Here is a 13,026-nt window from a genome sequence, read left to right on the forward strand (position 1 = left end):
AGGGACCTTAATGAATTTTCTCAGGATTATAAAGCCAGAATTCAAAGTCAGAAGTATTTCATGGCAAGTTCCTTTCTTAACCACTCTGCTGTTCCACATCTGACAGAGAGAGGAAAGAATTAAAGATGAGTTCCAGGTTTCTGATGCAGACATGTGGGTAGATGATAATTTCATTAACAGAGATGTGGAATCATATCAACTCAAGAGCTCCTATATCAGCCAAATCATATTAGGGAAAAGTGATGCTTTGTGACACATCAAAGTTAAGGTTATTTTGGGGGCCTCCGGGTGCAGAAACAGGGGTAAGGTAAACAGTCAGGGTGTTTCAGAGTTGAGTTTAATGGGAAAGGTGTCATGCAAGGACAAGGGACTAGGGAAGAATTCAATCACTTGAAGGTTTCTAGCAACATAATATGCTGGTAAGAGTATCAGGCTTCTTCTGTTACAGTGAAAAGGTAGAAGGGTCTCAGAAAAGGTAAAGATTACAATAAGTATTACTAACAATAGAATGAGTATTACAGTGTGCACCAGGATTCGATAAGTAAACATCAACAAAGATGGGTAAAAGCTGAGAGTGACAGAGAGAGAATGGAAAAGCATAGATTGGTCTGGAAGGCCACCTAGGGTAGGTGATTATATGAAGAAAGCTAAATGTGCCACGTGTCTTTAATACATAGAGATCATAATGATTTCATAAAATCTTTAAGACTATAAAATTATTCTCATAACTTCAGAACAGAGGGTCAGGTGTCCTGTGGTGTCAATCAACAACCCAAAGCTGGAGAGCCTGGGGCTTAGTGTGGACTAACTGGGAACATGTACCAGAAATGGGGAATTCATGGATAGAGACTATGATAGTTCTGTGGCCTTTCAAGATGATTTCATATGATTTTACCTGAAAGAAAAGAGAACAACTTCTAGAATTAATCATCCTCATTTATACATTTCCTTCAGTCAAAATGTTTTACGACTCCTTCCTAAAAGCACACTTCTTTTAATTAGTTGGGTGGTCAACTCTATTTAGCAATCCAGGGAACTAGGATGTACAGATGTGACTCTGCCCGCAAAGAACTCAGATTGAGGAGACAAGTGCGTGCGTGCGTGCGTGTGTGTGTGTGTGTGTGTATTGACAGCACACTTTATGACATCTGGGCTATTTTCTAGGTGAACAATAAAAAGCTAGAGAACAAAAATGTTTCAAAACTACATTGCCCCTTTTAACTGATTCCAAAATAACACCACAGTTTACAACACAAATTGGAGGCATAAGATCTTCCAATATGTCCAAAAATATAACCATGTCAAAAAATTACAGAGAGCAAATGGAAAGCATTCATTACAAATATCTAGACAGGAGGTGAAAAACACTCCATGTCATGGTCCAGATGTACTTTCAAGTACATTAAACTGCAAACACTGTAGGATAAGAGAACAGAAAATGAAAATTACAATATTCATGTTCAGCCAGAAAGTAGTCATACTTACATAAGTAACTATAAACACTTGAGATGAAAGACTTAATTACTTTAAAAGCACTTTGTCAGATTTCACTTACAAACATCAATGAAATCCTTCACAAGGTTTGCATCTGTCAACACCCAGAGGCCACACTCCTAGAAAGAATAATTTTAATTTTCTTTTAAAATAAAAGTTTAAATGTCCTCTAAATTGTCAGACTCCCATACTCCTAACTCACCCTTGCTCATTTGTTTTTGTGTAGCATGTGAAAGTAGTTCCCTTTTTTTTTAACTCCTGCTTATTTTTGAGAGTTTAGGTACATACATGAGTATACATTCTCTCTCTCATACCCAGACACAGACATATAAACACACACACACACACACACACACACACACACACACACACACACGCTCTCTCACATGAAGAAAGAGACATTTCCAGGTCAAGGAAAGTGATATAAAAGAAAGAAATTATAATGACAAATTCCATTACTTCTCTAATGGTGAATTTATTCATTTGCTTTTAAAACTAGAAGGGTGACTATCTTTCCATTTCAAATTACACTTATATAACACACTTAATAAAAGGTTAAATTAAATAAATTTAATAAGAGGCTAACATTTCAAAATTTAGATAATTAATTCTGAAATTAACTTTGCAGCAGTAAAATATATTAATATCTTTTCAAATTATAGCAAACTAAACATACCTGAAAGACTGCAAAAGAATTCATGAACATGCCTAAATAATATCCTGTGTTATAAAGTTCCAGTTCATGGACCACCTAAGGAAAGATAAAATATACGGAATGAATGCATTCGTATCAACGTGTTCTGCCCTCTCAACAGTTCTGATATATACCTTAGGTAAGAGACAGCCCGTATGCTTATCAAATTTGAAAATGACACAAATGGAGGAATAATGAATATGTAAATGCCATGTTCATAATTCAAACAGCCAAAATTACACTTCTTTTTTAAACTTATTTTTATTCTGTTCAGCAATCCAGAATGCCTAAGAAGTGTGGGCTTGTTGACAAGACCAACACGTAGAGATCAGCATTAAAAATGACTCATACTTTTGACAAAGATAAATGGGTTCAATTGGATAGCTAACATAAGTTCTAAAACTATGTCAGTTAGGGACTTCCCTAGTGGCACAGTGGTTAAGAATCCGCCTGCCAATGCAGGGGACACAGGTTCGAGCCTTGGTCCAGGAAGATCCCACATGCCATGGAGCACCTAAGCCAGTGTGCCACAGCTACTGAGCCTGCACTCTAGAGCCCACGAGCCACAACTACTGAGCCTGCGTGCCACAACTACTGAAGCCCGCGCACCTAGAGCCCATGCTCCACCACAAGAGAAGCCACCGCAATGAGAAGTCCACGCACCACAACGAAAAGTAGCCCCCGCTCGCTGCAACTAGAGAAACCCCGCACACAGCAATGAAGACCCAACGCAGCCAAAAATAAATAAATAAATTTATTATTTTTTAAAAGTCAGTTACCTAAATTCTTTAAAATAACACAAAGAGACAACTCACAAAAGAGGAAACTCAAATTATGAATAAGCAGAAAAATATTCAACCTTATTGATAATCAAAGTGATGCAAATTACATCAATGAGATAGCTCTTCAATAACGAGATATTTGCATGTATCTGATTAGCAATGCTACTTTTTAAGAACAGTACTCATTGCTAGCAAGAGTGAGTAAAATAGGCTAAAAGAGTGAGTAAAATTGGTACATATAAACACAGAATTAGAATATGACCCAGCAATTCCAATCCTACATATATACCCAAAAGAACTGAAAACAGGGACTCAAAGAGATATCTGTTCACCAGTGTTCATTGCAGCATTAGTTACAATAGCCAAAAGGTAGAAACAACCTAAGCATCATCAATAGAAGAATAAACAAACAAAATATGGCATATATACACAATGGAATATTATTCAGCCATAAGAAGAAATAAAGTTCTGATACATGCTACAACATGGATGCACCTTGAAAACACTGTGCTCAGTGAAATAAGGCAAACACAAAAGGACAAATAGTGTATGATTCCACTTATAAGAAATATCTAGAATAAGCAAATTCAGAAAATCAGAAGTAGATTAGAGGTTACTAGGGTTGCTAATGGAAGGGGGTAATGGAAAGTTATTGCTTCATGGTCACAGAGTCTCTGTTTAGAGTGATGAAAGTTTTGGAAATAGTTATGATGGTTGTACAATATTATGAATGTAATTAATGCCACTGAACGGTACTTCTGAAAATGCTTAAAGAGGCAAATTTTATGTTATACATATTTTACTATGGTAAAAAAAAAAAGTTAAGATATTATATGCTTTTTGGTAACTATTTTGATACATTTCCCTTATTTACATTAGCATTAAGACTGACAGACTAAGACAAAGACAGGGGGAAAATTACTAAAGGTTCTAAGTGTAAGTTTAAAAACACACCAAGTTTAAAATTAAACACCCAAACCACTGCTTCTGCTATACTAACAACACCACTGCTACATCCATGTTAAGTAAACGTGGTGCTAGAACAGGTACCAAGGAGAAAACAACGGAACGAGAAAACAGAAAATTTCATAATATCTCAACAAGCTAGCCAATATAGTTAGCTCAACTATAGACAACGGAGCCAGAGCCAGATAGGATGGAGAGAAAAGGTTTTCGTTCCATAACTCCAACTCTGCCACAGAACACCAATATGTGCAAGGTGTCCTGCTGAGATTCAGGTGCAAATCAATGGAATTATCTAGGAAGAAGCATCTCTTGCATAAAGAAGTCCTCCTTTTCTCACTGGCTCAGTGAAAGGCACTGTCAAAGCTGCAGCAAGGGAAGTCTGGTATCTGAAAATTAGTCCTGGAAGATCTAGGACACTTAAATTATTCCAAGGCATTCAAGAGTCTCTGGGCATCACCTATAAATTTAACAAGAATGAAAGAAACCAAAACAGTCTATTATCATAGGCTCTTGACTCCCTCCTCCAGAGCCAACTCTGGAGAAACAATAAAAGCAAGCAAGAAACTTGGACAAATTCTTAGAAAGGTATAACCTTGCAAGACTGAACCAGGAAGAAATAGAAAATATGAACAGATCAATCACAAGTAATGAAATTGACACTGTGATTAAAAATCTTCCAGCAAACAAAAGTCCAGGATCAGATGGCTTCACAGGTGAATTCTATCAAACATTTAGAGAAGAGCTAACACCCATCTTTCTCAAACTCTTCCAAAAACTTGCAGAGAAAAAAAAATAGAAGAAAAAAATTTGCAGAGGAAGGAACACTCCCAAACTCATTCTACGAGGCCACCATCACCTTGATACTAAACCAGACAAAGATACCACAAAAATAGAAAATTACAGACCAATATCGCTGATGAATATAGATGCAAAAATCCTCAACAAAATACTAGGAAACAGAATCCAACAACACACTAAAAGGATCATACATCATGATCAAGTGGGATTTTTCCCAGGGATGCAAGGATTCTTCCATATATGCCAATCAATCAATGTGATACACCATTTCAATTAACAAATTGAAAAATAAAAACCATATGATCATCTCAATAGATGCAGAAAAGCTTTTAACAAAATTCAACACCCATTTATGATAAAAACTCTCCACAGAGTGGGCAAAGAGGGAAGCTACCTCAACATAATAAAGCCCAGATATGACAGACCCACAGCAAACATCATTCTCAATGGTGAAGAACTGAAAGCATTTCATCTAAGATCAGGAACAAGACAAGGATGTCCACTCTCACCACTCTTACTCAACATAGTTTTGGAAGTCCTAGCCACGGCAATCAGAGAAGAAAAAGAAATAAAAGGAATCCAAACTGGAAAAGAAGAAGTAAAACTGTCACTGTTTGCAGATGACATGATACTATACATAGAGAATCCTAAAGATGCCACCAGAAAACTACTAGAGCCAATCAATGAATTTGGTAAAGTTGCAGCATACAAAATTAATGCACAGCATTCTCTTGCATTCCTATACACTAAAAACGAAAGATCAGAAAGAGAAATTAAGGAAACAATCCCATTCACTATTGCAAGAGAAAGAATAAAATACCTAGAAATAAACCCACCTGAGGAGGTAAAAGACCTGTACTCAGAAAACCATAAGACACTGATGAAAGGAATCAAAGATGACACAAACAGATGGAGAGATACACCATGTTGCTGGACTGGAAGAATAAATGTTGTGAAAATGACTATACTACCCAAAGCAATCTACAGATTCAATGCAATCCCTATCAAATTACCAATGGCATTTTTTACAGAACTACAACAAAACATCTTAAAATTTGTATGGAGACACAAAAGACCCCGAACAGCCAAAGCAATCTTGAGGGAAAAAAAATGGAGCTGGATGAATCAGACTCCCTGAGTTCAGAATATACTATAAAGCTACACTAATGAACGCAATATGGTACTGGCACAAAAACAGAAATATAGATCAATGGAACAGCATAGAAAAGTCCAGAGGTAAACCCACGCACCTATGGTCAACTAATCTATGACAAAGGAGGTAAGGATATACAATGGAGAAAAGACAGTCTCTTCAATAAGTCGTGCTGGGAAAACTGGACAGCTACATGTAAAAGCATGAAATTAGAGCACTCCCTGACACCATACACAAAAATGAACTCAAAATAGATTAAAGCCCTAAATGTAAGACCAGACACTATAAGACTCTTAGAGGAAAACATAGGAAGAACACTCTTTGACATAAGTCACAGCAAGACCTTTTTTGACCTACCTCCTAGAGTAACGGAAATATAAAATAAACAAATGGGACCTAATGAAACTTAAAAGATTTTGCACGGCAAAGGAAACTATAAACAAGATGAAAAGACAACCCTCAGAATGGGAGAAAATATTTGCAAATGAATCAATGGACAAAGGATTAATCTCCAAAATATATAAACAGCTCATGTAGCTACATATTAAAAAAACAAACAACCCAATCCAAAAATGGGCAGAAGACCTAAATAGACAATTCTCCAAAGACGACATACAGATGGCCAAGAAGTACATGAAAAGCTGCTCAACATCACTAATCATTAGAGAAATGCAAATCAAAACTACAATGAGGTATCACCTCACACCAGTTAGAATGGGCATCATCAGAAAATCTATAAACAACAAATGCTGGAGAGGGTGTGGAGAAAAGGGAACCCTCTTGCACTGCTGGTGGGAATGTAAATTGATATAGCCACTATGGAGAACAGTATGGAGGTTCCTAATAAACTGAAAATAGAATTACCATATGACCCAGCAATCCCACTCCTGGGCATATACCCAGAGAAAACACTAATTCAAAAAGACACATGCTGGGAAGGAGACGCAAGAGGGAGGAGATATGGGGACATATGTATACATATAGCTGATTCACTTTGTAATACAGCAGAAACTAATACAACATTGTAAAGAAATTATACTCCAATAAAGATGTTTAAAAAAAAAGACACATGCACCCCAATGTTCATTGCAGCACTGTTTACAATAGCCAGGTCATAGAAGCAACGTAAATGCCCATCGACAGACGAATGGATAAAGAAGATGTGGTACATGTACACAATGGAATATTAGCCACAAAAAGGAACAAAATTGGATCATTTGTAGAGACATGGATGGACCTAGAGACTGTCATACAGAGTTAAGTTAGTCAGAAGGAGAAAAACAAATGTCACATATTAACGCATATATGTGGAATCTAGAAAAATGGTACAGATGAACCGGTTTGCGAGGCAGAAATAGAGACACAGATGTAGAGAACAAACATGTGGACACCAAGGGGGGAAAGCGGGGGGTTGGGAGGGAGGGATGAATTGGGAGATTAGGATTGACATATATACACTAATATGTATAAAATAGATAACTAATAAGGACCTGCTGTATAAAAATAAAATGAAATTCAAAACAAAAGAGCTTACAAATAAAAATGAAATGACTAAGGAATAGGTGATTAGTTTATATAACACTAGATGTTCATATATTTCTTGGTTTGTAAGTTTTCTGCAGGTTAACATGATTTTTCACTCCCTCAGTATACTGCAAATTCCTGATTCAGTGGGGACTGTAATTATTTATAACCATTATGTACAACCAAAATAGAAAGCACTTCATAATTACCTAAAGCTCTCTCCAATGTCATTCAGAATTGTGCAAGTCCATCTCCTAGTACTTTCTCAAGAGTCTTCAGTTAAAACGCAGTACGAAAATGAGGGAAGACTCTAAGTGGCATTCCTCATGTAAGACAGCAAAGACACTTGACCACAATAACCTCTTTCCAACATTAACAACTGGAATGCAGATCCTTTTCATTTAGAAGCTTTACTGATTACTGACTTATACTTGAAAAGGAACTAATGAAATTTCCTTTAGATACCTGAAGTAACACAAAGTTTCTTTTTTTTTTTTGCGGTACGCGAGCCTCTCACTGTTGTGGCCTCTCCCGTTGCGGAGCACAGGCTCCGGACGCGCAGGCTCAGCAGCCATGGCTCACGGGCCCAGCTGCTCTGCGGCATGTGGGATCTTCCCGGACCGGGACACGAACCCGTGTCCCCTGCATCGGCAGGCGGACTCTCAACCACTGCGCCACCAGGGAAGCCCCCACTTTTTTTCTCTTTTAATGTGTATTTCTGTAATGAAAAAATAGCTAAACTCACAGTTTCCATTGTAATATCGTTTGAGACATTCATCAGATTCACACTTTTGTCGACAGCTACAACCCCAACGATTGAGTCTGGCTGCGTCACAGTGATCCTAAGAGAGACTCTCTCAGATGGTTCAGCATTGGTTTTACTCCAAAATAGCTGTATCTAAGAAAGGGAGAAAACAGGAGTGATACATTACACTTTTTCAAAGCATTTCTTACGTCTTACCAATAGCAGATCAATGACAAAATCTAGCAAAGATTCTACATGTGCCTTGGCCCGGGGACCATTCTAAAACCAGACACAAGCCTTCTCCAGGGAAAGGAGTGAAAAGAAACCTCGGCCCCACAGTGTCCGCCAGTCATGGAACCTCTCACTGGGGCACAAATCAGAGTTTTCCTTCACTTCTCTACCCTTTCTCCACTTCCCACCCCACAGCCGCCAGCCAGTGCTGAAGTGAAGACACTGTCTGGCGTACGTGAAGAGGGCCAGTATCCAAGAGGGGGGACAGGAAAGAGAGAAACTGCCAGTGCCTGCACACTGGCCTCCTGGACTCAGAAGTGAGTGCGTGCAAGAGCCCCGGGGACTCCCAGAACTGGCTGGGCTGGCCAGGGGTGTCTTTCCCCAGGACGAGGCTATCAGACCAACATCAGTCAGGCCCCATGCTCTGTGCCTCCGTGGCTGCCTGAACTTCCTCTGTCATTACACTCAGCAAAGCACAGTCCTACCTGTACTTCTTAAAGAGCAACCATCCTCTCATCCCGGCTGAACCCAATGGCTTTGTTATAAGGCCTCTTCCCACTAGGAATGTTCATCTTGCCCAGCTCTGTTTCAACAATCCCTCGCCCCAGTGACTGTACCACCTGATCAAGATGGCCTTCATGTCCCCCTCAGCTTGCCTGAAATTTAGAAACAGGCTTCTTCCTGACATTAAGCACCTAATTTCCCTTTTCTTAAAAAATTTGCAATTGTTAATGTTTTCTCTGTCCCTTTGAGATGTAAATCTTCTCCCGGCTTCCAGGCAGTTTTACTAGCCGGAATGTCTCTCTCAAAGACCTGGGAGCCATCCTTTTGAAGTGTAATCATCAAGAAAGAGCCCTGATTGATCTCCCAGTCTCTGTAGATGAATAGAAGCCTAACTTATAAACTCCAGTTACCAAACCAGATGGCCTAATCACACTGACCAACCCCTCCCCCAGGGTCTTCCAGTACTTTTCCATTAATTCACACCAGTGCTTAAAAACCCTCCTGCCTTTTGTTTCAGTGGAGTTGAGTTCAGTCTCTCTCCCCTATTGCAAATGTCTTGAACAAAGTCTTCCTTGCCTGTTTAACTTGTCCGATGCCAATCTTTCTTTCACATGCCTCTTGAGCCATTGTATCTAGTTTACTCTTCTCCACTTATACCTTAAACAAGTTAAACAGAAAGAATACCTTTCCTTACCCCTTGTTTAAGGCAACTCACAGTTTGCATCATATGCAAACTTTGCACTTCTCATTCTTTTTTCTGCACGTCAGTGACCCCCTGGCTCCAACCTGCACTTCTGTGTGGATGATTTCTAAAACTACATCTCTTGCCCCTTCCACATCTCATTCATTTATTCCACAGTCATTACTGAACATCAACGAAGATTCATTAATGTTCTTGTGTTGAAACATATTTTATTTCCAAATATGCAGTTTCTTTCAGAGTAAATGTGGTAAACATTATCATATAAAAATGGAAGACTTATCTTTGCAAACACAACTGAAACTAATTTCTTATCTCTCATATCTAAGAAATTTCTTGGAAGTTATTTATACAGTCTGCTTCCTCAAAGCCTTTACACAGCAACTTTTTTTAGAACCTGCTCTCACTTTCAGAGATGTGTGCCTCTACGTTTAAGCCTTACTCCTACTTTAAAATTCACCTTTCTCAGACAAATACTGTATGCTAACACATATATATGGAATTTAAGAAAAAAAATGTCATGAAGAACCTAGGGGTAAGAGAGGAATAAAGACACAGACCTACTAGAGAATGGACCTGAGGATATGGGGAGGGGGAAGGGTGAGCTGTGACAAAGCGAGAGAGAGGCATGGACATATATACACTACCAAACGTAAGGTAGATAGCTAGTGGGAAGCAGCCGCATAGCACAGGGAGATCAGCTCGGTGCCTTGTGACCGCCTGGAGGGGTGGGATAGGGAGGGTGGGAGGGAGGAAGACGCAAGAGGGAAGAGATATGGGAACATATGTATATGTATAACTGATTCACTTTGTTATAAAGCAGAAACTAACACACCATTGTAAAGCAATTATACTCCAATAAAGATGTTAAAAAAAAAATTCACCTTCCTCAGGGAATTAATGGAGTCACTAGAAGTCAAAGATTGTGCTCTGAAACTGACAGAATACAGTACTGTCTTTTAAAAAATTCTTTTCATAAGACAGAAAATAGAAGTTTGTATTATATTTTGACAGTCAAAGTTAGAGTTAACAGTTCTCTATAAAAAAGGCATGGATGACAACTGTTACTTCTTAAAATTTTAACAAATTCAGGGGGAAAATGCTACCAGAAGAACTGTATTCTGCAAATCACTACTTTAAAATAATGATTATTGGGGACTTCCCTGGTGGTGCAGTGGATAAGACTCTGCGCTCCCAATGCAGGGGGCCCGGGTTCGATCCCTGGTCAGGGAACTAGACCCCACATGCATGCTGCAACTAAGAGTTTGCATGCCACAACTAAAGAGCCCATGTGCTGCAACTAAGAAGCCAGACAGCCACAACTAACAAGCCCTGGAGCTGCAACCAAGGAGCCCAGCTGCCACAACTAAGACCCGGCGCAACCAAATAAATATTAAAAATAATAGTAATAATAATAATGATTATTTTGCTTCAGAGGTCCTGAGACGGCAGCAGCCTTTAGTGAGAACAATGGCTCATTTTAATATGTATGAGATAATTGAACTCCACCTGTCAACCTTGCAATCTGGTTACTTCTCAGAGTTGGGGCCAGGAGTGTTTCCTACACAAGCTACACACCTTAGGTTATAAAAATCACTGCTGTGTGTGAAGACAAAACTCCACAGAGATCTCCACACGCAAAGCAGCCAAGCTCATTGTAAATTTGTCCTGGGTTAGTTTCCAGACTGATGAAGTGGATAAACCAAAGCCCAGCTCTCCTTCCACACAACAGTGCAGATGCCTCACTCCCTCCTACAACCCTCACTTCTCTCCCACACAAATAGCAACACCACACATATACTGCCATTGGAATTCCATGCCAGAGCAATATTGACTCCACCATTTGGGAAATCCTGAAAGAGTTTGGATTTGAATTAAAGTCTTAAAGCCAAGAACCATGACTTACAAAGAAGAAGCACAGTGTCCAATAATTCCACAGGTGAAAACAGATACACAGTAATTCAATATGAAGAGGTTTATCCACAGTTCTAGAAATGAATATAAATTTCTAACCAATTTGGTTTCATGACACTTTTCTAAAGAAATATTACATTTCTCAGACTTTACTAATATGAAGTTTTCTTTTAAACATCATTACCTTAAATCTTACCTTATTTTGAAAAACAAGCTGAACAGGAACTTTCAGAACATCATTTATAATTTCCCCATCATCTTCAATATAATACACAATGATACAGGCTTTTGGAGCCCAAGAATTTTCTGGTGTTAAGGAAAACGTTGTTGCATTTTGCTTGCCTACAGCCACTAACTGTCCCCTGGACACTACCTGAAAAGAAGAGTACATGAGTTTTATTTTATGCTAAAGCTAGTGAGAATCTCAATGACAGCTATGTTTATCATAATTTTAAGCATACATGCAAATTCTTGACTTAAAGCAACTTCAAGTCCTTTTGAACACACACACACAAAAGTAAACCTCCCTGACCACCACAGAGAGTACACGCTGGTAATTAGAAAAGGATAAGATAAAGCAACCGTGATTGAGCCAACAGCAGCTTGGTGGTCAAGAATCTATTTCTGAGTGGAAGGACTGCAGAGCACCACTGAGAGAGCTAGGTTAGCAAAACTACAATTTATGGGGAGCATTTTTATGTGTTTTTGTTTTCCTTATGTTTTATAATTTTCTATAATGAACATACGTGGCTTATCTCATAGAATTTTAAATTTTAAACATAATGCAAGATTTCATTATTCATCTTAAACTGGAAATGCAAATATGGGTGAAGAAAGAAAAAAAGAGTTTGATTTCAATATAAAAAGGACAGCTTAAAAAGGTGTGAGGCTGATTTGTAGCAACTTGGATGGACCTAGTATGATAATATACTAAGTGAAGTAAGTCAGAAAGAGAAATTCAAATACCATATGATATCACTTATATGTGGAATCTAAAATACGACACGAACTTATCTACAAAACAGAAACAGACTCACAGACACAGAGAACAGACTTGTGGTTGTCAGTGGGGAAGGTAGAGGAGGGATGAATTGGGATTAGCAGATGCAAACTATATATATATAGGATGGATAAACAACAATGTCCTACTATATATAGCACAGTGAACTATATTCAACGTCCTACAATAATCCATTGTGGTAAAGGAAAAAAATGTAAAATTTTGCAAAGTAAATTTATATATAACTTAGATATAAAAAACTCTGTAAGAGGGACTTCCCTGGTGGCACAGTTGTTAAGAATCCGCCTGCCAGTCCAGGGGACATGGGTTCAAGCCCTTGTCCGGGAAGATCTCACATGCTGCGGAGCTACTAAGCCCGTGCGCCACAACCACTGAGCCTGCGCTCTAGAGCCTGTGAGCCTGTGTGCCACAACTACTGAAGCCTGCGCACCTAGAGCCCGTGCTCCGCAACAAGAGAAGCCACCGCAATGAGAAGCCTGCGCACCGCAACGAAGAGTAGC

The 13,026-nt window shown here is 38.8% G+C and overlaps 1 protein-coding gene across 1 annotated transcript in view; it reads right to left on the minus strand.

The window, feature by feature from the left end:
* CD109 (CD109 molecule) overlaps positions 1-13,026 on the minus strand; it is a gene marked incomplete at its 5' end in the record, with an annotated part of 140,931 nt that overhangs the window by 38,146 nt on the left and 89,759 nt on the right. The window contains 4 exons of the mRNA XM_082855956.1: positions 1,556-1,613; positions 2,171-2,245; positions 8,157-8,309; positions 11,702-11,878. Coding sequence (XP_082712082.1) covers positions 1,556-1,613; positions 2,171-2,245; positions 8,157-8,309; positions 11,702-11,878 — 463 coding nt within the window. The remainder of the gene's footprint in view (positions 1-1,555; positions 1,614-2,170; positions 2,246-8,156; positions 8,310-11,701; positions 11,879-13,026) is intronic.

Source organism: Leucopleurus acutus (assembly GCF_964270905.1).
Source record: "Leucopleurus acutus genome assembly, chromosome: 15".
In the NCBI taxonomy this organism is placed as follows: domain Eukaryota; kingdom Metazoa; phylum Chordata; class Mammalia; order Artiodactyla; family Delphinidae; genus Leucopleurus; species Leucopleurus acutus.